At 46.0% G+C, this 24,873-nt stretch overlaps 1 protein-coding gene across 4 annotated transcripts; it reads right to left on the reverse strand.

Moving 5' to 3' along the window:
• Nucleotides 1–1,043: 1,043 nt before the first annotated feature.
• On the reverse strand, nucleotides 1,044–24,821 carry Mrg15 (mortality factor 4-like). Of its 4 annotated transcripts, XM_077699181.1 has the most exons (14): nucleotides 24,603–24,819; nucleotides 24,210–24,256; nucleotides 24,059–24,126; nucleotides 23,815–23,901; nucleotides 15,506–15,535; nucleotides 13,738–13,832; nucleotides 12,456–12,571; nucleotides 10,236–10,283; nucleotides 8,920–9,021; nucleotides 7,226–7,317; nucleotides 6,949–7,051; nucleotides 4,173–4,242; nucleotides 3,988–4,072; nucleotides 1,044–1,538 (listed from the first exon to the last, which is right to left on the reverse strand). In XM_077699181.1, the coding sequence occupies exons 1-14, from the start codon at nucleotides 24,628–24,630 to the stop codon at nucleotides 1,457–1,459; spliced, it is 1,053 nt and encodes a 350-aa protein (XP_077555307.1). In that variant the 5' UTR covers nucleotides 24,631–24,819; the 3' UTR covers nucleotides 1,044–1,456. The 4 variants fall into 4 exon arrangements, with proteins under 4 accessions (XP_077555307.1, XP_077555309.1, XP_077555308.1 ...); XM_077699183.1 differs by lacking the exon at nucleotides 10,236–10,283 and having other exon boundaries at nucleotides 24,603–24,821; XM_077699182.1 differs by lacking the exon at nucleotides 15,506–15,535 and having other exon boundaries at nucleotides 24,603–24,812.
• Nucleotides 24,822–24,873: the final 52 nt, after the last annotated feature.

A 24,873-nucleotide genomic window follows, 5' to 3' on the forward strand; every position in this document is an offset into this window, starting at 1 on the left:
AGGGAACAAACGCATGTCAAGGACATATTAGTAGAAATTAAAGAAGAAATGGGCATGGCCAGGGCATGTAATGTGAAGGCAACTGGTCATTAAGGCTAACAGAGTGGATCCCTAGAGAAGGCAAACGTTTCAGGGGGCGGCAGAAAGTTAGATGGGGAGATGAGATCAAGAAGTTTGCGGGGATAAATTGGTCGCAGTCAGCACACGAACGGCATTATTGGAGATTAATGGGAGAGGCCTTTGCCCTGCAGTGGGCTTACATAAGCTGATGATGATACTGCCCCCAGAAAAATATATTTCCGGAAACGCTTCTGTGCCTAGTAGTGAAGCCAACCTAATCCATTCTACATGGTGCAAATTTCGCTTACGAGCTTTGCCCAGCAACGGCAGCTGCAGTGGTGCGGCAACATCCCTTTGCCTGTCTAACCCGTCAGTCTAGTGGACCCTTCCATGGAGGAAATGCCTTCATCAGTGCATCTAGCCAGATCACAGACAAGCTGCTTGTTTCCCCCAATGCTTAAGGTGGCGTGCTGCTTAGCACAAGGTTGTGGGTTTTATTACTGGCCACTTGTTAAGCTACTAAAGGACCTCAGGCACGCAAAAATTCTAAGTGATAGCCCTTTACTAAAACGTGCCTCAAAGTTCATAGCTTTGGCGTGTGGAGCTTGCCTCGGAGGCTTCCATGATGGGGCACGATCAATAATTCCCTCCTATTCTCGCAGCTTTTCTCAGCCTTGTACCATTTCCCACATAAAGCTCCTTCCTTCCTTCAGCCTGAAGGGAGCGATATGGCAGAAAAACACGGGTTATGTCACACACCAAAGTAGGGAGCACGGGGTCACTTCGAACCACTCGCGGTTTCTCTAGAATGCATAATCCGTAGAGCACCGGAGTAGCCTTTCTGTCTGTCAAAGTCAACAGTCCGGCCTCGTTCTACTGTGCCCAACCAGTAAAGTAGGGCCCAGTAGAAGGACATTTTGACTGTCGCAGCGTGTTCGGAAACTTTCCACTCCCCCACAACGAATAATGACCACAAGACCAGATACCTTTGTACATTCTATATTTATACATGGGCACATTTTCTCACAATGACTACACGCGCTTCCAACTCTCGGGAGTTATACTCGGCAATGTCCAACTGCTGCCAAACCACAAGTTCTCCTGATTGTGACAAATCGGGTTGGAGAGAAGGGGGCAAGGGCAATGTAAACAACCATAGAGTGGGTGCAACTTAAATGCACGTCTACAAAACAACTCTTAACACAATTGCAGGCCTTTTTTTTTTTCTTCTTTCCACACAATTCCTTACACCGAAAGAGGCCTTGTTCTGGCTTCCACTTGAAGCAACGATTCGCAGTTGCTGCAAAGTGGGGAAGTCGGAGGGGAGAATGGTGAGGCGAGTGATTCCGGTACAAGTGATTTCGGGGATCTTGAGTGAGGCAGCGATGATCTCTGCTCAGATGGCTTTTCGTTGGTAGTCCGGAGGGGCGATGGTGTAGTCATTCAGGCTGAACAGCTGAGAGTTCCTTGCCATATACCTGGGATGAAAAGAACAATGCAGGCTGTGGTCTTCACTTCACACTATCACTCGCATGGCAACTTTGTTGATACCACATGTACAAGCAAAAACGTCGTTATACTGGTTAATGAAGCGCTCACTATTTTTCTGTCACCCGTCACATTTAAAGATTGCAGATAGATTTGTTGAAAATGCTGCTGTTTTTGAATAACCTGATAATATATATTAGGCGGTACGCAGGGTGTACCTACTTCTGCACAGAATATTTGTGTGCGCACTCAGAAAATGCGGTCACTACTGTTTTTTTTCAAATCGGTCAGCACTTAAATGACTAATTAGCCAGTTTTTGCAAAGCTCAAATTACCGGCTTTATTGATGTTGCCTGCATTGCAAAACCTATGCCCACTTTTTAAGAATAGTGACGACACCGTGAGGTTTGAGATGCACCTCCAAAGTTTTCCATCAAGCACAGCCAGCACTACATCTCGCATAATGGAAATGCCAAGCAGCATTATTCAATATTCAACTTTATTAATGCAAATTTTTCTTCGCTGTCACTAAACACCCCGTGCAACTGCCTTCAATGACCTCTCAGCCCTACAGTGCTATGCCATCTTGGCAAAACACACTTAAAAAAAAAAAAAGGCACTAAAATGTTTGAAGCAACTTGTGAGGCTGCTGAGCTCAGTACTATGCTCCATTCAAAGGCTTCCTTGAAAAAATATTCTGTGACAGGTTTCTTGTTATCTGGCTCAAAGCATTATCACTTTCTTGTGCTTAGATCTTAGGTGTACCTTATTTGTGATTTGCAACAGCAATGTATTACGAGTGATAAAGTCAGCATCCACACATAGGCAACAGCAGCCACAATACAAGAGCCATGTGCTTGACACCCAGATTTCTGATTTGCAAGCTTTCAGATTGAGAAAAGATAAGATTAGGCAAGGCAAAACGTCGATTGATGACTACCTTTAGTCATTGTTGATAAAGTAAAACAATAAAGGTATTGTTCTTAATGAGGGAAGTCTGCACATAACATTACAGCACAACCCCTCACTAATTTTTGTACTGATAATAGATTTTTTTCCAGTCCGTGGGCTTTAATATCGGAAAAAAAAAAAAAAAAAAAAAAAAAAAAAAAGCTTTTTCTTTGGTCCTGAACAGAGATCTAACGCACGTGGTGCTTCATAACTGACAATGTTGCAGCCTGATGTGGGGCTCCACATTAAATGAACATTACAGCGCATATTTTTTAACCCTTTCGCTGTCACTGACGTACCGGTACGTTCTGCATTGTGCGTTCAAAAATTCGCACCGTAGCACAAAGCGGGTGCGCCTGGACTGTTCGCACCATCTGTCGAATCTATCTAGTAGCTCGCATTTTCACTCGCTAGCTCCTTCAACGGTATATGGAAGAGCACGGAGCGACCGCGCCCACCCTTTGTTGCAGGGGTGTTGGTCGCTCCACACGCTCTGCTCTGTTGGGACGAGTGACCATGCAGCACGCGTGCGATTACGGGGGCAAGGGTTGCTGTGCCATCTGCAACGGGCTTCTAGGTTTTTTTTATTCTGTTCCCGCGTCTGCTACGGCGCGTCAAGTTTTCTTGCCTCTCCAATAGACCGAAACGTGACTGGATCGCGGCTTTTGCTCGCCCATTTCTGTGCGTTGTGCGGGCTGCTTTAAGTGCTCTTTCTCTATGCGCGCAGTTACTCTCGGATGGCTGACCGTGCGGGGCATTCGACTGCGAACAGGAGCGATGGCTCTTCCGATTCCCATTCGAATTTTAGCCGAGCTCGTATTTGCATTCTGAGAGTTTCTCATCCGAGGGAGGGCTGCAAGTTCCACAGCGTCAGATTCTGATGTTGAAACGGTGGGGTCGTTGTCCCAGAAGCGTGCACGGCAAACTGCAAATATCTGGAAGAAAGGCGATTTCTCACCCACGCTCTTTCCTTTTGATGCAATTCATTCCGCACGCTATCATAGTCAAATAAATCATTATGTTCCTTCTCTCATATTTCGGAAACCAAGCCGACACTGGGGGTGCGTCACGGCCGGAAACACCCGACAGTGAAAGGGTTAATAAAAAACGTTTGTTATCCTAGTCTCCCTTCTTGAGTCTCTCCCAAGAAAGTGCCTAGTCTCTCCCAACAAAGTGCCTTGCAAATGCACTCAATGCAAGCAGGTTGAACACTGACCAGCTAACCCAAAATACAAACAGGTTATTCTATGCATCAGTCCTTGGACAGAGAGAAGAAAACGTGGCGCAAACTAGACGTGGACGAAGAAGACAAGGTAAGACAACAGGCGCCTGTATCTGTCTTACCTTGCCTTATTCGTCCACGTCTACTTTGCGCCACGTTTTCTTCTTTCTTTAAGTATAACTAGCTCAGCAACAAGTTTTGTTAAAACTTGCACAGAGATCAATGGTCCGACAAGATATCACACAGCAAAAACAGGAATCACTCACTTGAGAAAATCGTGGATGTGGTTGAGCAGGAGCTGGACACTCTTCTCGTCCAGTGGCGTGTACGCCAACATGCTACCAAGCTTCACTGCGAAAGTCACAAAAAAGTGCCTGGCATCACTTCCACTGGTCACCGACTTAATTAACCCAAAAAATGCAGTCAGTACAGTGAACCATCGCTGCCTTACCGAATAGCCTCAGGAGATGAATGGCCCCGTATATTTGCGACATTGGGGTGTCCGGCCTTTCGCTTAGGACCTGCAATCCGAAATAATGCAGCATTTAAAATTCTAATCATTGATTACAAGGCTGAAATACTCGGGCAGAAATGCCATTTGATAAAGCAAAAACTGATGCATTCTTCGACAGCTGTTAGGAAAATGGCCTAACTTGCTTGATTAAATGATGCCCCACACATAGGGTACTTCGTTTGCAGGCAAGGCCTGATATTGGCTGGTATTACCCTACAAACAACGTTTGCAAGGACTGAGCTAAACTGGATGGCTCCTTTTACCTGATCGGTCATTACAAAAAATATTTATGGTGACAAAAATGCGCATACAGCTTACTAGCAACACTTAGGATGAAAAAGGTATTCTTTACAGCATAAAATGGGGTTCGGTCCGCACCAGAATCCCGGGACGCTCGCCGCCGAGTCTGTACACAAAGCAGCCGCGTCGGCGGATTGCCTCGAAAGCGCGTCATCCCTATTTCATATTTTCCACGCTTTCGGGGCGCTTTTTCAAAGAAAGTGCTATGAGTTGTGCCGCGCCTCCGCCAGATGGCGCCACGGGTCCCGCGACCGAGAGAAGACGCAGTGAAACATCCCCCTCGCGAGGGGCACGATCAAATGCAGAGCATTTCTGGGGGCGCACGACGTTAAGTAGTTTGCGTTACGTTAATGTTGTTGCACTTGTGGCAACTGCTGACGAGAGAGCGCTCGTCAGCAGTAATTTGAATGAGTCAACAATATAAGGTGCGTTGGTAGCGTCCCATTCTGTGTCGGCTTTGTGGCGCAGTGGGTAGAGCACCATGTACATTGCGTTCCGCCCGCAGGGTCGAGGAATCGAAACCGGGCGCCAGATAGTATTTTTTTTTATATAGTAAAGAGGGGTGCGGTGCGGACTACGGACGTCAACGCGGGTGACATCATGAGTTACTGAAATGCTCTGCATTTAACCTCCGCCAGATGGCGCCACGGGTCCCGCGACCGAGAGAAGACGCAGTGAAACATCCCCCTCGCGAGGGGCACGATCAAATGCACAGCATTTCCGGGGGCGCACGACGTAAAGTAGTTTGCGTTACGTTAATGTTGCACTTGTGGCAACTGCTGACGAGAGAGCGCTCGTCAGCAGTAATTTGAATGAGTCAACGATATAAGCTGCGTTGGTAGCGTCCCATTCTGTGTCGGCTTTGTGGCGCAGTGGGTAGAGAACCATGTACATTGCGTTCCGCCCGCAGGGTCGAGGGATCGAAACCGAGCGCCGGATAGTATTTTTTTTTTATATAGTAGGGAGGGGTGCGGTGCGGACTACGGACGTCAACGCGGGTGACATCGTAAGTTACTGAAATGCTCTGCATTTAAAATTTTGCTGTACTGAATCATTTCACCTCCCCGAAATTTCGTTTCTACTGGTGCTGGCGCCTGGAAGCTTTCTTGGGGAAGGATGTACATCACCTGATTATTTAAGAACTGCCAACACCTAACTACCATAGATGCCCTCGCTGAAGCCTACAGCAAATAATTATAATATGATATTACTTGAAATGACCATTTGAAGCAGCTTTCTCAGCCACAGCATTAGGAAGATGATTATGAAGTTCGACAACATTTTCACGCTCCAGCCAATTCATTTGGGTTTATTACGTGCATGTGAGAGGTAATTAGAGTTCAAAGATATTATTGCCGACACATAGCATTTATCTTTTTGATGAAAATAAAGCCTGAACTACTGAAAGACGTTACTAAAAAGTCAGCTTTCACCCAGCTTCACAATTTCCAAAATACCACCCGTTTTTACCACCCGAGTTTAAAAAAATGATAAAACCACAAAACGAAATTCGCTATCCAGACCCAATGCAAAACTTGCAGAAGGCCAATGAGCAAAAAGTGTAGCCCTGCCTCAGCTGTTTCAGCCCCCTTCCCTGTGCTTTCAAGCACAACAGGGTGCTAGATACGTGCAGTTCGTCGCCAGTACCATCATCGCCATGGCCTTTGTTGGTATCGGCTCGTGCCACGTGCGAATCCGCATTGAATACAGTGGTGTGCGCCGCGCCGTCTCAGCGGCGCCCATCCCTTCTCTCCCTCATGGTCACGTGGGAAATCGACCAGGACTGCTTCGAATGGTGGCGGAGCCTATGTGCGTCAATTTGTGGGCCAGTGATTGGACCAGACTTTTGGGAGTTGAATTCCCTAGGAGAACTCTAGGGACTTTTGCATGAACAAAAAGGCGGTGTTGAGCGCCGCCGAGGGTTGCTGGCTGTTCAATTCGTTTGAGGCACAGCATCTACACTTGTATCCACCACGTAAATACTTGTATAAAGTTTTTCTCCTTCATCAGCACACCTAAGTCTCCTGACCAACGTCTCCCAACACCAGTCACGCTACCAAGATGGATTCCCGAACCCGGATCCACAACAACTGGTACCAGCAGTGGGATTGAAATCGCAACACCCTAAACCTTGCACGTAACAAGCACCACCAGCAATCGAGTGCTTGTTATAACTGGAATCTGCAAGTCTCTGATACGCAGGCCTCAACTGTCTCAGTGCATGCCGTGGCAATCAGGTTGCCATACAAATAAATGAGCGCATCTCGCAAGCAGGCTTGCTGCATCTGAAATCTGTTTTGCACAGACATTGTAGACATTGGGCTCAATGTTTTCGATGAAAACATCGAACTATTATGTATTTCCTTTTAATTCTTCCCCATACAGTGCAAACTTCGCAAACATTGGTACTTACATCGGCGTACTGTGGTCGTTCAAATTTGTACAAAAGTTGGCTTCCTAGCATCACATTGAAGTACTCTTTGAGTCCATTGGTCACTTCGTTAACAGCACTCTCCCTGCGGGTTGGAGGAGGAGAAAAAAAAAGAACAAAAAAAGAACATGGTTTAGTCTCTGTCTCTTAAAAAACGTTACAATTATTTCTCACAAAATTCTGCTAAAAAAAAGGCAAAATATGGTGGCAATCTGACGGCACACATGGTTAGCCAAAGGCAGGTCTGGTCAGCACTCACTTGTTGGACGAGATGCCCTTGACCGACGTCTTTTGTTTCACGTAGTCAGCCAGAATGTGGTCCACCGTGACATTGCAGGGCAGTTGAACAAGCTGTGCACAAGGACGCAAAAATAATCACACGTCTGTCTGTACGCTGACTGCAGACTTTTCATTGCCTACTTCAACTGGATCCACTGTTGCACTTTTTGATGGACCATGAAGAGAAAATACAGGTCCGATTCAGTCGAAAGATGGCCTCGTCAGAATAACAATTGTGCCAGGTGCAACGCTTCCAACACTCTTAAACCAGATAATGCCTAGAACAAACGAGTGGTGACTCGCCAACCACTTTTGCCCACTTCCACAATGATATCGTGGGGACTAAACTGAGCAATTGGAAGCCAGTAACAGAGTTTACTGCTGCTAAACATAGTTTTGCAATTGCACTGGTGCCTTTAGGTACGTTTGACGGCTGTTTCAAATGGTAGGCATAGCAGCACTATGATTACTCTGTTTTTGGTGCCTCCCCAATAACTCCCCCACACCCATATGACTCCCCAATGACTCCCTTTGGTGCCTCCCCTTCTAATGCTAATGCTGTGTAGTAAGAAATTTGAAAGTTAGTATTAGTATTTTGTTTTTGGTGAAAACAATGTCCTCTGGGGCTGGAATAGAGCTGAACGAGTTAGCAAAACACATTTATTTGAAATTAAAAAAAGGGGGCCTGTCGTCTTCATGGTTTCTTCAAAAGTTTGTAAATTGCGGCGTACATTACCTTGTGTGGCAAGGAAACGGCCAATCTCAGCATAATGAATCTCCTCCAAATATTTCACTGGGTCCCTTACACTTTGCTTTTATGCTCACATATATACTTGTAAATACGTTACTGGTCCTTGATTACAAATATGCAAAATGTGTAAAACAGCACTGTGTGCCATGCACTGCCACTGATCCCATTTTTGCCAAATCTGTGCCATATGTTTTAAACCCTATGTTATATGTTTTCACCCTATGTAATACCCTCCCCCAGAGGGCCTTTAGGGTTATTGGGTAAATAAATAAATAAACAAACGTGTAGCTGTGTGAGAGGCGAAAACCCAAGTCCGCTTACTTAGACATAAGCAAATACAAATTGGAGGGAAATGCGAAGTGTTAGCATGCAAAAGCTAAAGCTGCTCCTGGGCTCCCAGATGCACCCTTAGTGAAGGCCCATGAATTATTTCAATTTATTTTTTTTGCATTATAACATAAAAAAAAGAACATTTGAGTAGACTCCTATGGGATCCTTGAATTTTTTAAAACTCGATTCACGGTCGCCGCGGCCGCTTTTCTGATGGAGGCGAAAAGCAAGAACACCCATGTGTAGGAGATTTCAGCACACCTTAAAGATCCCAAGGTGGTCAAAATTAATCTGGAGCCCTCCACTACGGCACGCCTCATCGTCTGCGTTGCGTCGGCGCGTTAAACCCTACAATCAATCAACAAATTTTTTTTTTAAAACGTTACCCATTATAACTAAACTTTTCCACGTACTTAGTTTTACAATAACTTCCTGGTTTTCCCTATCACTAGATATACTTGAACAGCTAACATAGGCGCACTGTGAAATAGAGAAAAACCATTTATTTTCCGATACAGTAAAAAAAAAAAAAGAGGAAAGAGAGAGGAAAGTTGAATAATACGATACGGCTGATCTCTGCACAGCAAGCGTACCTTCTTTTGCCGCGTTATCAGGTCCCAGTCATCCACAAGCCAAGGCTTGAGCTCGTCTGGTATGCGGACCTTGATTTCCACCCGGGACAGGAAGGCCTCCTCCTATCGGGACGAAAGACCAAGCTGTTGGCAAAACACTTTACACTGGGATGCAGAACAAGGAAACCTCGGAAAATATTTTTGTCAGGGCCCAACCTAACCTTAAATGTGCAGCAGCCGTCTCAGATAGAGCCCAAAGGCAAAAGAGTGAGAAATAAATGTTTTCTTCTTAGAGTTACATAAGGTAAGGTACTTATGTGGACTGCCAAAAAAAAAAAAAATTTCCTTAAAGTCCAGGGGTGGGTGCAGCAGCATCGGTACCCCCAGTACTTGAAACAGAAAAAAAAAAAAAAAAAAAGGGGGCCTAGTTTAGGGGAAACAACAGCTTGCAATTTCCACTTAGCATTAGCACATCCGAAATAAGGCAAAGCTAGAACTTGCTAAAATGTAGATCACAACTGCCGTCAGCCTTTCCAAGTTAAAAAAAAAAAAAACGTAATGCGCACAACCGACATTCCTCACTTAACGAGCCACACTTGCTTCTTCAGTTCCTGGTGTCCTGGGACATGTCAGAAGCACAACACAATTAGTCGTAGCAGCTACAAGGCCAAGTGACAGACATCCCCATACCAATTACGACAGCCATAGCTTGCACTGCTATCAAACTGCGCTGCTTTTATGTAAGACACCTCACACAGAATTTGTGCTTGTCCACTTTGTCCTTACACCCAGCAACTTGACGTCAGCTGCACATCAGAAGAAGATTTGCTCACACAGCACCCGGATGAAACGGCTTGGCTCGGCATCACAAAACATATCTTAACCAGGCATCTCCAGTTATTTTTTTTCCCCCCCAGCACAATTAAAGCTGAGTGCTTGAGTTCAACACAAGACAGCCTCGAAGACAATCCCTGCCTCTATATAAATTTTTGTGCAGTTCTTGTAAAAAAAGTGTAGCGCCTGCGAGTTGATGAGGCATTGAATTTGCAACAATTTCTTTTCCCTCGAGCATTGACAGAGCTGCGTAGTGCAGCGGAAAAAAAGTGAAGCAAGCTTCGCAACAGCAAGAAGGACATGCACACATTCCCACAAAGCACACATCAGCGGAACTAAAAAAAAGAAAACACTCCTCTCTTGTTTTCTTCGCTTTACATTTCATCTCCACGATGCAAACTTGGCCTGTGTGACTTATGATTGAGCCCTCGAAGGACCCGCACACAGGATTTAGACGCCCCCAAACCCAGAGGAGTGCGAGTGACGCCGTGGTGGCGGATAACCTTGGCGTGCCGAGTCTTGTGGGGCAAGGGGGCACTCGCCTCCTCGCTCTCGAAGGGCCACCGTGCGCGCCACATGGCAGGGGAAAGCAGGCACATGCGGGAAAGAGACAGGGGTCTTTGATTCTAGCGAGAAAGCAGCTCGGCCGCCTGCTGGCCTGCCCTCCGAGCAGAAAATTCCCACCGCACCTCCCTCGCCCTTGAAGTCCAACCCTTCACCGTGGATGGAGTAAGGTACGGCAGCAGCCCTCTACTGAACAGCTGAACAAGTAGAAAGCCGTTGCAGAGAGCAGGCGACAAAGAGAAACAAGCAAGCAATATCATACATACAGGGCTCTGCAACTTTGAAGCCCCAATGGCGCGTTATTCTAGCATACCGTGTCAACAGAAAACGACAAACCAAGCCCAACCCTGTCCTGCTAGATAGCTATTTTGCCTGATGCTGGTTCGGGCTGTACACCCTCCCACTACTTTGACCCTTTCCTCCCATCAGAAACTCGTTTACTTCTGGGCAACTAACAGAAAAATACCAGAGTACTGAAAAATTTAGGCTGTGCGCTTGTTCCAAGAGGAAATATGCTAAGTGGTAAATTCTTTTTAAAGGCCAACAGCACTCAAATTTCACCTCGACCAAATTCATTTTTTATGTGTAGTACGCAGCACCAGATCAGCTCAGACATGACTGGTAGTCCTGTGAAAGACCTCGTTAATCAGTCAGAAGTGCTTAAAAAAGCTCCGCCGCGGACCACGCTGCACTTGCCGGCGGATCGGGTAAACAGCCATGACGTGCCTCTGACGCTCCAGCTGATGGGGGCTTCTTCCTCTGGCCAGCCATGCAGCTGGAAAACCAGTTGAGCTCTGCTGCGAACGCTTCACCCATTTGCTGCCCCATGCGCACGTAGTGCTTGCGCGCAGGCATGCTCCCGAGCTGCTGAACGTCTGGCTGCTCGCTGGACGGCTGCAATGTCACTTCAATGGCAGCACTCTCTTCGATTTCAGTTTCAAAATCACCGATTTTTTCTGATCGCTTGCGGCGTCCACGTGCGTATTTCAGCTGTTGTATTTTGCATCTTGCTTTTTTTTTCAGCAGACTATACGGAAATAGCGTTTTCAAGAGGTCGAAATTTTGAGTGCAGTTGGCTTTCAAGCGCGCGCTATGCTAGACAGCCGTTTTCCTTGCAGTGAGGCGGCCTGTCATAGTTGGCACAACTGAGTGCACTGGCAGAAGACGGTGCATGTGAGAGACAAGAAAACATGCAACGACAGTCTCTTCTCTAACCTCCATAGTTGTTTTTAGTTTCCACAAGGCTAAAAAGGAGCAGCTTACCGAAAAAGAGGAAGGAGAAGATCTTGCACTTTTAAGCACACGCACGGCTGTGTGTGTGTGGAAATGCTTTTAGCAGTGGAAAACATCATGAGCCGGATACGGGCCACTTTTGTTTTAGGCACTAAAAATTAACGACAAAAACTGCAAAATTAGAAAAACTTGCAATCGCAACTTAAAACAATGTAAAAAATCATAATAAAAACAATGCGAGAGGTCAAATCACTGGCCTCAAGCTAAGCAACACATCAAAAGTTCACAAAACACCATAAAAACTGATTGCACATGAAACAAAAAGCAACCAAGGTACACAATTGTGCGACACAGATCACAAGAGCTCAGGAGCAGACAACAAAATGCAGCTGAAGTACAGTACAAAATAAAATCAAACACATCACTTCCCACAAGGCTTGCAGGCATTAAAAAATGTGCAAAAGGAGTTTACATTGGGGAATGGCCATAACGCACAGCGCTGTCTCCCTGTTCCAACACTCCTGCAATGTCCTGAATAGGTAAGAAAACATTTAGCGCTGAAAAAGAAAAAAAAAAAAGTAGACAGAAGAAAGTTTTGCTTCAAGAAACTCGAATAGTGGAAAAGCAAGGCAGCCTGCAGCAGCCATGAGCTCTGCCACGACAAATTCAAATGGCCGCTTATTTCCGTCGCAACATAAGCTTCACGAGCACCACCACCACCACCACAGTCGAGAGATACACGCCAGCAACGAGGTCACCACACGCAGGCAGCACATGTGCAGAAGAGAAGCATTTAGTGCAGGGTCGCTGTTCTTCTTTAACAGACTAGTCAGTAACGGCTCCACTGAAGCCGAAACTAGGGCATCCACACTTCCGTCGTCGTCTCACCAGAGAGAGAGAGAGAGGGGCACAGGTTAAGGACTCACCGACTCAACGTGGGGATCCAGACGACTCCGTTTCTTCCTGTGGCCCTCTCCGCCGGACTCCGAGGTCTGACTGGACGGTGCCGGGTGAGACTGCGCACTTGCCGCAGACGTGCTTGCTGCCACCACGCACGAGGGGGGAGGAAATCAAAATTGGGGCATCACGAGATGGCGTGTGCACAGGCGCAAGAACACCATGTCCAAAAGCTGGGCCCAAAGGAAGTCGCAGTAGTTAGTGCCCCTTGACGCAGTGAGTGCGGATTTGTAGGCAACATAATGGCCCAGAAAACTGATTGGCAACAAACACCCCTTTTTAACAAAACTTGTTGCTGAGCTAGTTGGTACATACTTAAAGAAAGTACATGAAGTACTTAAAGTACATCGTCCACTTTTTAAAAGCAGTCCCACCCACAGATGCAGTCCTGCTGCAAGCATGTGACAAAAGAATTTGACTAATAAGAAAGGAAGAAAGAACCAAAGAAAATGGCAACGTGTGGTGCTTGCTCGAGCCTGCACAGGTCAAACAAGCCAGGGAGATGGACGAGGAGTCAGATAGTTATGTCCTTAACAGGGAAATTTGTACAGAAAACACGAAAAGATTGCACGGATTTAGAAGTATGGCTATGACTCCCTTTGGATGGTTAGTGGCAACCCTTTCATGTTGGGCCAGTGTCGCTCCATTGCGACTGCATTTGAAGCTCAGCCTACAAAGTCGCAGAGATCCACAAATTATTTCCTTAACCATGAACTTTTTACAAGACTGAAAAAGCATTGAGCCTATGTGCAACTACAGGAGGAATGCAAGTTGGTTTGTTAATGCGGAAAATTTACACAATCAGGCCGTGTAAAATTGACATTAAACTTAAATCTAACCCACAATTTGTTTTGTGTTTTATTCTGAAATTAACACCTTCTTTCTTTTTTTTTTCCCCCTCCGATGTTGGCTTAGTACGGCATGAACATTTAGTTTTTTTTTTTTTATGAAAGAACACACTGGACGTTCTTTTTTTTTTTCCAGCAATAAACACTTCCTTCTCTCTGCACCGCATACTGTGATGTGCATTTTTATAAAAGCTTTCCAGTCCTTACAATGACATATTGTCAGCACTCACTTTTTGTAAACAGGCTCAACATTCTGCTTCACCCTGAAAAGCAGTGCTACACAATCAATAAAACGACTGCACAAGCAATGCAAAACATACGGTGTACTCCGCTTGTCGTGACAAACCACCGACTGTGACAAAAATTGTCGCCAAGTAGGAGGCTGTGAAAGACTAAAGCCCACCTTTTTGTTTCTGGGGCTTCTCTTGAGACGGAGTTGAAGATCGCTCTTTGTCAACCTCCTTCTTTGGCTTGGTGGCCTTGTTCTTTTTTCCTTTTCTAAGGGACAAGGAACCGCAGTCACTTATTCATCCCGCATTTATGCAACACAACTACCACGGCTTCCTAAGGAGCGTATGAACAGCAATTGAAGAAGCAACAGTACACTGGCTTGGGACCAGTTCTTGTGACCAGTCTCAGCCAAGTGATACACACATGCATGATGACACATGCATGAACCAATACAAATGCGTGGAGAAAGGTTTAGTGACAAGAACACAATTTCACGAGAAGGGGCACACAAAAGCAGTGCACTGACCCCTCAACTTTGGAAAACATTTTCATCGTAAACACCAAGCCTTTACGCTCTGAACTTGACAGGAGAGAGGACATGCATATGTCTATTAATACATTTGGCTCCACTAATTCTACACATCACGTGCCTACATTTCATGCATGAAACACTGTCAGTGCAGAAGCCTGCTTGTGTCTTTGTGCTCCACAAGCAAGCAACAAGGTTAGATAACAGAATGCAATGCCCTGAAATCTCGCAGTGTAACGAGACCGTAAACCTATGTTAGCAACAACAACAAAAAAGATGTGCATTTTCCTACTGCAGAATTGGTGCAATTACACAATGTGAAGCACTTTTAAAAAAAGGCCTGCTCTGGCATGCACAAAGCAAACATATTTGATTTACAAAGCCACTCAAGAAAGTTAGGTGGGTCTGCCAGAATAGGTTTAATGGTGGGTTTAACTACAAACTATGACTTTTTTTCTATGAAAAGCCTACAACCCTGTAGCATGCCCAGCACTACACACAGAAATTTAATTCTTGGCACACATACACACAAAAAAAAGCTAGCGAATGATGATACAGGAGGCCGACACCACATGGGATTTGATGATTTCTATTGTGGCTTTTGAAGCTCTGCGAGCGCTATCCCTATCCCGCCTTCTCAATACTAGCATGAGAGCGAGAAGGGCATGCAGTCTGTCTCAAGCACACATGTTAGGCTAGTGCCGTGGTCCAGTACAGCGACACTGATTTGAGCTCCCCACTTCACACCTTCATGTGGCCTAAGCATACAACGGCTGAAGCGATGCGTCAATAACTATACGAGTGCAAATCATGATGATGCTATGAGCCTGGCCTGACGATTAGGAGAAAAATTAATTGGAGGTTGGACTACGAGGCAGGCCGTAATGAAGGCCTAGGAATTCATTGAGGCTACCCAGACATGAATGGCATTTTTAAATATTACCCCGATTGGAAATACAGCCCGCAGAAATGAATGAAACTCGCAACCTACAGTTTCTTACTACAGTGAAGCCTTTAAACAGGCGATAATATCTTGAAGAAACAGTCTACCGATCGTGACAACGTGTGCTGCTTGCTTGCTTAGCATACGCTCTTCGGCATAGCACACACCCAACACCATCAAAGCTTGCATTGCCACATAACAGCCCAGTGCTCTCCAAGAAAGCTGAGACAAGACAAGCGGAGAGCTTGTGACAAGCAATGTCTGGAATGGTTCTACTACGACTGGCTGAAGCCCGTGTCTCCCTCCATGAGAACTGTGGTGTATGCCAGCGACCAAGTGCAAAGTGGAGAGTTCAAATCCCCATCACGGCTGTGGACCAGCATCATGGTGGCAAGGGTAAGGAGGCAGTGGGCAGCCAGGCATGGAGTAGCCAGCGCAACCAGAGTGAGGGGAAGGGGTGGTACTTACAAAGCAGAGTGCGAATGAGATGCAGAGGACCTGAGCCACCCGAGAAACAAAAACACACACACAGACACGTTGGGCATCTGAGAGCGCCAAGTGGCCGAGCTGCGAGGCGTGTCCCCTCGCAGCTCGGTGCTAAAAGATGGCTGCAGGGGACACGCTTTGGCGGTCCCCTCATGCACCAGCCTGGCCCGTGTTCTGAAACGGATCGCAACATGATCTGCCAGGAGCTCGTTGGGTAGGGCCAGAGTGCCGCAATGCTTTTCTGGTAAGGAAACTCCAGCCGCAGTTTGATACAGGGACAATGCGAGGGTTGCCCCTGTCAGGGAGGGGGCATTCTGCGCCCATGCCACCCGCACGCAAAGCACACCTCTGAAGCTGCTGCCCGTTCGAGGCAGTTGTTAACGGCGGAAGACCGTGGGCAGTCCCTCATATTGCTTGTATTCACTGGCGAGGCGCGCATGCCGCGCCATGTCCGTGGTGAATCGGCCATGTCTGTGGCTGTTTCCAGTGTTGCCAAGCGAAGAAATTGACAGCTAAACTTTTCAGCGAATACCACCTATAATACAACGGGGTCTCTGTATCCTGTAGTGTTAGGGGTAATTACCGCATCAGTGCATGCGAGGGGTGGGTGCGTCCTGGTCGGCGGGGTTAAGCTCGCTGCTAGTTTAATCGTGGCACCAGAGATGAACTAAAAAGGTGCGCCGCCGCAACAGGAGTTGTAAAGTCTAAGTTATGCAGTAAGTTTCGTATTCGTTACGGATCTAGAGTGTCGTCACGACAGCGGAGGTAGGTGATGAGGGACTGACAGCTCCTTTTGCTTTGAGCACGTCGTGTTGACCAACTTGGAATTTCGTCGGCGTTCGGCATAATTACGGTGCGTCATGTGAACGATACTTTGAAGAGACTGCCTGAGGGTCGATGGCCAGCCTCAGAGTTGCTTTTAGTTGGTCGGTTTTAATTTGTGTTGTACTCGTGCTTCTATGTTTATGAGTGGGTGTAGATCACGTGATCATTTGTGCACAAAGAAGAAATCTTTTGTTTACATTTTTCAGAATGCTAAAATGCGTGCAAACAAAATAAAGAGGCCTAAATAGATGCAGTATTTGTGTCAATTAAGCGCGCATCTTCTCCAGAAAAAGCTGAGACAGTAAAGTACTGCAAAAAAGACGTAGAATATTGCATATGCTCATTTAGTATCCTGAGCTTGCTGGGCCAATGCACTGAACCAGTTTTTTTTTTATTTTTGGCTTTATTATTTATAGTTGTTTTAGTAAACAAAACAACCAAACCTTTTCACTCATACCTTTGAAGCCGGAGTGACATTCCGGTACCCAGCAAGTCTTGGGCATTTCCGCCCAGTGTCCGTACACAATATTGTCGCGAAGTCATAGTTCAGTTTTCTCTTTTCTCATTTTGCGAGGGAGGCACGTTAAATTCGTTTGAATGTGACTTGTCTGGGGATGGGCTGAAGTTCAAGTACCTCAGTTAATTTATGAAGACCGTCAGCAAGAAGGTGGAAAGTCGCCGAAGGCTTTTCGCCTTTCATTGTTTGGGAAAGCCGGGTTGCGCGTCTAGCTAAGAAAAATAATCCCAGCCAGGGAAAGGTTATCAATGTCCTTTTGCGGTGAGCCACTGCTTTGTAGTCTTTGGTAATCCACATACAGTGTTGACAAGGGTGGGGATTTCGTCGGCGCTGAGCATAATTTCGACGCGCGTCCTAGGAACAATACTTTAGAGAGGCCGCCCAAGGGTCGATTGCCAGCACTCAGAGTTGCTATCAGTCAGTTATCTAAATGTTGCGATCGACTAATTCCTTGAAACTGTGAAAACAACCTGCTGCCACCACCAGATTCGCTCGGAGCCTAGCTTCGTCGACGCAGTGCGCAGGTCTCGTCTGTCCTCGTGCTTCCAGCGCCACTACGCGGCGGCTTCGGCGACGTAGCAACCTCCTCACATAGCGTTACGGCGGAGTTTCGTGACCAGAAAAGCATTGCGGGACTCTGCTACGGCCCAACTTTCCCCTCGATGGCACTCTGAATTTTTGTTGTAACTGAAGGCAGGCTCTTTAAGCATGATTTTTGCACAGGATCATCTATCAATCTTATTTGAGAAATAAATACTATGAGAATGATAAATGAGAAATTTTTAATGCGTGAAAGTTCTGCCTTTCTAACAAAGCAAGCTCATGTGTGATTTTGGATGCAAATATCCGATTGAAGCAATTAAAGTCCAGAAGGATTTTAAAGCTCGAATCTTCATGCACTTGGTGCATGAAGATTCTCCCTGCTTGGTGAAAAACAGGGAACACACAGAACAGATTTTCGTTCAGAGTTTAAGCTTCCTCACATAAAAAATTGACCACATTTTCCAGGAAAGCAGAACGGGGCGTTTGTTTGCTCATATGATTAAAAAAAAAAAATAAACGAGTGCAGGTTGCAACTGCTGCCTTCCTTCGAACGAAAATCAGGGTAGCAGGGGCGATTCACTGGGATTAATAATGCTTGCTATAAGGCAAGTTGGCCCACGACTTTTTAAAATGGAGGGCAAAATTGCACACAGGACTCGCGAAGAACAGCCAGTCCTGTCCATTCTTTGTGCATCCTGCGCGAATTTCTTGTGCTCCATTTTAAAAGATTCACTTGGAGAAGCAGTAATCCCACTGGCTGGCCATACTCGGTGCAGTTTCCACGGTTCTTGCCAAGTTACAGAGCCTGCTTTCAAACTGACCATCACACTAACCAACAAAAGCCCATCTGGCTAGCAAACTGCTGCTGCCACAAGCAGACTCTACACCAAGGCACCGCACCAGCCACATAGACTTGCAAACAAGCAACAAGTTCCCAGCAAGGACAGCTTCCCATCTAACCTTAAAAAAAAAAAAAAAAAGCAAACTTTTTATTGTGCATGCCACCCCCTCCCCCTTCCCCCATCAGGGCCTCGCTCATGAAACTGCATGCAGCACCTGAATGGTTGTACAGTAAAAGCTCGTTGATTCAAACTCGGTTAATTAGAACTTCCGGTTAATTCCAAATGACGCGGTCCCGGAACAGCCCCGTATATTTCAATGGGGGAAAACTCCTGATAATTCGTACATGTCGGCATCCAGGGCGGTTAATTCAAATTGGGATCCCCTGGTTTCCATCGCTTTTTGCAGAAGAGGTCGGCGCAGAGTGATTACAATGTGTTGCAAACCCAAACCAAACCAAATTTCTGGCTAAACAGAAAAAAAAAAACTCTGCTTGCTGCTCGAGCTTCATGAACCTTATTTGCGAAATCACCTGCCACGAATGTGCAGTAGTGCCTAAAACGTGATAACGGGTCCAGAAGTGAATTCTTTGTGTCTTGCCCGCGCAGTGTGCACGATGTCCATTCATTCTGGCGCCCGCCCGATAACTCGAACAACTTTATGGCCCCCTTCAAGTTCGAATTAACGGTCTTTTACTGTACACAATCCGCCTCTTTCACAACCCCACTGCGCATGCGCAATCCCCTAGCGGCCAAGTCCCTAAGCAGTCCAGTAGGGGCAGCAGACGACATTCCCCACAGCTCCCGCACAAGCGGGGAGGGGTCGTGGTTGTATTTACATCGTTTGATTTTTTGTGTGTGCTCGTTGTGCGCGGAACAATACCCACAACTTGTGCTACGTTCCGCTGTAACTCGGAGTGCCGAAAAGGGAACGGTGTCGGCTTCTATCGCTTCCCGTCGGCCGCACGCGATCGGCTACGGCGGCTTGCGTCGCTCGCATCGGCTCGGCATCCTGGCGGATATTTGATCGCTGCTATCTGTGCAACTGCGAATGACAATCCGCAACACAACTTTTCACTACACTATCATCCCCTTTCTCGCATGTGGAACTCTATTTAAGTTATAACTGCCGTTTGAGCGATCGGTGACCGAAACATCTGCGTAGCCTGTTTCGATGCTTCCGCGCAGGTATCGCCATCTCTCGGCCGCTCGGCGCACCGCGCGCCGCGGCGACCGGTCAGCGTATAGGCTTGCATCACGGCAGATATATCTGATCGCCGCTTTTAAAATAAGCCCTGACAACAATCCCTAGCACAATTTTTCACCACACTAACACCTACTTTCTCGCATGTAGAACTTTTTAGCGATCAGATTGATCCAGAAGAGCAGCGACAAGCGCGGTTGCTACCGTTGCTACCGTGGTCTGCGCCGGTTCGAGCCGCTGAGTGTGCCGAGCTGGCAGGCGCGGCCGGCGTGTGCGCGGACTGTTTCCGAAGGCAGAAAACGCTTCACGATTGCTTGCTTTATCCATTTCTTGCGAACAAACGCGCAGAATCTACAAATTCAGCTCAGCGATCATCGTAGTTGACCATGGAGCAAAAACAGTGGGCGGAGCGACGCCGACGACGCATCTCATGCGCGCATCGGGCCGTCTCAAATTCACGCGTACGACTAGTCGTGGCGACAGTCGTAACGATCAGTCGCATGCGAATCGCGTGTACCAATCGTACATGTGTCCCGCGAACTGCCGGCCTTTGTTGAGCTGGCGATCGCACTTCATGCCAGACGACTCCAAGTACTGCTCGCTCTGCTACTCGGACGGCACACGGATCTGTCCGAGATTTCTCTGCCAGCCCTCATTCAGTGATAAGAAGCCGCCTGGTATTATGTGATGACCAGGGGCTGTCGTCTTAAGGCGTTATAACACCAACACGGAAGAAAAACTTCGGCTGCTCTTCGCCGTAATGTGGGATTGCCGTGCATACAACGAGAACGCAGCCGGAGGAAACGCCGGCAAACCCTACAGCTTCAACTTCCGCTAGGCACGCTAGGTGGCAGCACACCGCAATGAAAGAGGCGGATTATGTGTTGCGTCGGCATGCAATAAAGCGGCACACTACGTTTTTGCCAGCAATGTCCCCCCCTCCCTCTGACTATTAATGCTGCAGTGGGCTGTAATACCTCAGTGACAACTTGTTGGCACAATAAGGACAAAAGTGACGCATGCTTGCTCAGCAGCCAGTAAACCCCGATGAGTAAAAGTAATGGTGGACAGTTGTAACGGATTGAATGTACAAACACATGTGCCCGGAGTGGCTCTTTAATTGGTTATGACCCTCCATGAAGTAACATTAACAAAAACGCTCACATCTTACTACTATGCGGGGTGATTTTAACAGGCAATGACTGAATTAGCTGCTCTAATTTTGAAAGCTGCTGCACTAACTAAATGAATGTGATCGCAAGATGCAACTTAAAAGTAAAGTTGGTTGGGGGGCCAAGTTGTTATAAAACTAATCAAGTTCATGTAGTGAATTACTTTTATAGAAATTTTAAGCAGTATCAGAAATATCCCAGAATCATGGACACAAAACTGATAGGTTTCCGTGTTACTGCCATGCATGGCAACATTACCAAGGAAAAGATTATTGCAGCTAAAGTATTCAGGCACAACGTCAAAAAAGTAGCAGCAAATGTAACCAGATTAGAAGCCTGCCAACCTGCTCGTCACTAATACCTGGCCATCCAGTTTTTTGTGCAGTACAATTTCAAAGTTAAGGGGTTTCATGGGGATTGAGCTAATGCTTTAGACTACTTAGTGGAGAATATTCAAAAGAGGCTTCCCCAAAAGTATTGTTCTATCACGCAAGAGCTTCCGCAGCATGTTCGGTGCTGCATTTAGAGGTGACAAAGAACAGCATAACAAATAGTACGTTACTGTGTTATTAAATGTAGCATTTTCTTGGTGCTTAACTCTTTCGTTACCGCGGAAAATTGACGAATTTTGAAGGGTCTAACAAAACATTTTTTTTTGTGCTATACATATTGGTTAGGCACACATTGCAGTGACATAAAATGCAGATTATTCCACGCGCTTTCTAACGACACCAGTTTTAATAATGCTTTCCAAAATAATGATTGCGAAAAAAATTATCTAATTCGAAATTTTTGTCCACGCGTCGAAGAAAATAAGAAAAAAGTAAGTTGTGTATAATAAACGACCAGTAGTAGAAAAAATTTAGAATATACATTTTGTAGGTAGACATTTCAAAAACCAGTCCTAGAAAAAAAAAAATGAGTTGCCCAGTACAATTTGTAAGATATAAAAGAAAATGTCAGCCCGCGTGGTGCCCGTGCCATGTGGTGAAGCCCAACCACTATATCAAATTTTGCTATTTTGGATGGTTCTCTAGAAGAAATCTGGTAATTTGACATTATTAAAGGCTCAAATTAGCCTCCACATGATGTAAAAACACCTTGTCAATGATTATGACCGGCACAATATTGAAGGCAAGCAAGCGATGTGAAAAAATCCGCTTGGAGTTGAGAACCAAACTCTTTGGTGGATGCCTGTTGACGTTCTGATGATCACTTATCAGTCAGAACTTCCATTTGCGGTTTAATATCACGTTCTGACTCACTATAGTAGCTCTGCTTGCAGGAATAAGGTAGGATGCGCTCGAATCATGCCCAGCAAGCTTTCACCAAGCCGCCATCGGGCTGTGAAGCGAGTTCAGCACTACGAGCCTACTACATTGCAGCGCCACCTAACAATTTTGAAGAGAAACAAATACAAGCCTGTTGGAGACTTTGTCAGAATAGAAAGTACTACTAAGAAGCGACACTAGAGCTCCGGAAATACCCTCGTATGAAACCGAAACTGGCCGGTGAACAGCTGGCGGAGTTCAAGGCCAATTGGAAGCGTTCTCCTCGTGTGAACTGATACCCGACGACTTGGTGTTATCGTTTAACTTTCAGCGGAAGCTCTTATCGCAGAAGCAAGGCGTAGATAAAGTGGAAGCGCGAGCGGCATGCTTGTTTTGAGGAGCAGTAGCGAGCAACGGAGGCGCCATGGCAAATGAGCTTGTAGTTGGGTAACTGCGTAGTAGCGCCAAATATGAATTTCGCAATGCAAAAACGAAACCGAAACTGCTGGAAACTGGTTGAAAATGGCAGGCACACTTGCTAGACATGCGGGGGACCATCAGAAATTTGCTTTGGGAGAGTAAAGCGGCCCTTTGTCAGAACCAAAGATCATTAGTGAATAGCTGGGGCCATTTTCAACTAATTATCACCTCTCAACGCTGTCGGATTACAAAGATGACCGCATTATTTGGTATCTGACTTGCCAGGAGCCTTTTGACAAAAAAAATATTATGGTTACGCGGCCTAACCATGATCTGCATCCTTTTTTCTCAAGTGCAGCAGCCACGCCCCCTTCCTCAAAAACACACGCACCTCAGCTCACAAAAAACGCCGTCAAAAATCTCAATGTTGCCGGAGCGGGAAAATTTAAACTGATTCTAAAAGGGCAGTGCCTAGACTAACCACTGGCCGCATTAGGTGTACGAGAAACGACTAAAACATGTTGAAATAGGCAATATAAATCATCGATCACCGGTGATCGATTTGAATAGGCGTGGTAACGAAAGAGTTAAGCACGGCAGACACATTTTAGCGTTGCTTTTTTTTTATATCTCACGTTCTCGAGTAAATGTCATATGCCTTGCTGTCAGGTTAGGTCAGGCTTGTAAGCATGCAACTGTAAGAAAAAGCTTGTTTTATTTGTAAAACAACATGGTATTGCTGGTCATCATTCCAGTTCAATAATCCCCCATTGAAGATGCAAATTTTGCAGAAATCTCTGTTGCCACGTCCTTTACACATGCATGTACAGGTCTTTCCGCCCGACAGCTCCCAAGAGGGCGAACGTTACTTTACTGTGCTTTGAAGCAACATTGCTAAAGCACGGAATGGTCATTTATTGCTGCTGAGAAACTTCAGAGCATTTTCGGACAGCTCCAACCCATGCCGCTATTCTCCACCAGTCGTCCAATAAGAAATTTACATCAAGCTCGCTTGTAAAGCTACATTCCTGTTCCAAAATGGAAGTGGCGAGTCACGCCCTTGGTCCTACAAAACAAAGCATCTCGCCCCTGCGGTGATGTTTACGTAAGTCGGCACCAATAATCGGAAGTTGGATTCACGGCACTGTTTTGAAATGCAGTTTCTCAAAACCTCACTTCCCCACAAAATTTCCCATTTTGTTTTCAATCACATCTAGGGTGACTTAAAGTATATTAACACTCCTCGAAAGCACAGCCACACAAGTTGGAATGAGTGCAGCCAAGATAGAGTTCATAACAGCTGCACATTGAGCAAAAAACAAGGCTTAACAAAAGCTGCACATGGGGCAGTTGGCATACTCTAGGCGTTAGACTTGTCCTGTCTCACCCAACAAGTGCAAACTTTTGTTCCAGGCATTTCAAGTTTCAAGGGGCATGGCACATGCAGTGCATGTTTTGTGAATGTATGTAACCACGTACGAAATTTACAGAAAAACTCACAAATGTGCCTTCTCGAGCTCCCTCTGCTTCTGCAAGTTCACATCATTAAACTTGAGAACTCTGCTTTCGGGCACCCATTCGTCCCAACTGGAAAAAGCAAGCATGAAAGGAAAAAAGGGCGATGAGTTGTTGGGTTACTTGGCTGTTCCACGCGCTCTTTTGATAGCAGCTGAAGATGACAAAGCTCAGTGCGAAAAAATGCAGACACACCACCTAGTGACAAAATAGTCTAACAGGACCTTACTTTTTGTTCCACCCACTGTAGTGAATGAAGTACTTCGTTTGCTTGTCCTTAACCTGTGCCTTGATGCACTGAAACAAAACAAAAATGCCGGAACTAATTATGCGCTGCGCCTGCACAAATCTAAAGGGAAAGATGAAACTGCAGTCCTTACCTTGGCCTCGTAAAGGAGCGGTCCGTGAAAACAGAGAACCTTTTCACCTAATGGACCAATAAAGCCGTTTTACAACTCTAGTTCAATGGCACCTTAAAATTACAATTATATGATAAATATAACACCCCCACCCCCGGGCAGCCTTGGCTGTAGCCACCAGAAAAACAGCCTGATTCTCAGGCGCGAACACAATACTCTCGCCGGCGGACCTTTTTTGTTTTTTGTCTCCAACCGGCTCTGTACAATTAGGCGAGCATTCAAGCAATAATTTGGCAATGCGGCATGAAAATGGCTTGTTAGGATAGGTATGGCAGCTCTTGGCTGCTTTCTAGAAATTGGAAGCGATAGGATAGAACATGCGGCCCTATTGAAAGGAATAATTTAGCCTCTTACCATCTTGAAACCGTGCTTTGGGCGCCATGTTGTTTACTGCTTACGGTGGGGAGGTATTAAATAGACAAATAAAGGGTAGGGAGGAAACGAAGCTTTTACCATCGTTATCTTCAGGTTCCACGTAAAGTAAAGTCTACGGTTCTATATTAACGCAAGTCCATTATAAAAGCAAAGGTCAGCCCTTGATTAAAACTCGCAATCAATGGCCTGTTATTTGCCTTTCCAGAGTAGTTAAAAGCAGTTCCTGGGTTCTCTTGCTATAGAAATTTTA

This window comes from Haemaphysalis longicornis, unplaced genomic scaffold (assembly GCF_048455015.1).
Source record: "Haemaphysalis longicornis isolate Haplotype H1 unplaced genomic scaffold, Haemaphysalis longicornis Haplotype H1 scaffold_2, whole genome shotgun sequence".
NCBI classification, from domain to species: Eukaryota; Metazoa; Arthropoda; class Arachnida; order Ixodida; family Ixodidae; genus Haemaphysalis; species Haemaphysalis longicornis.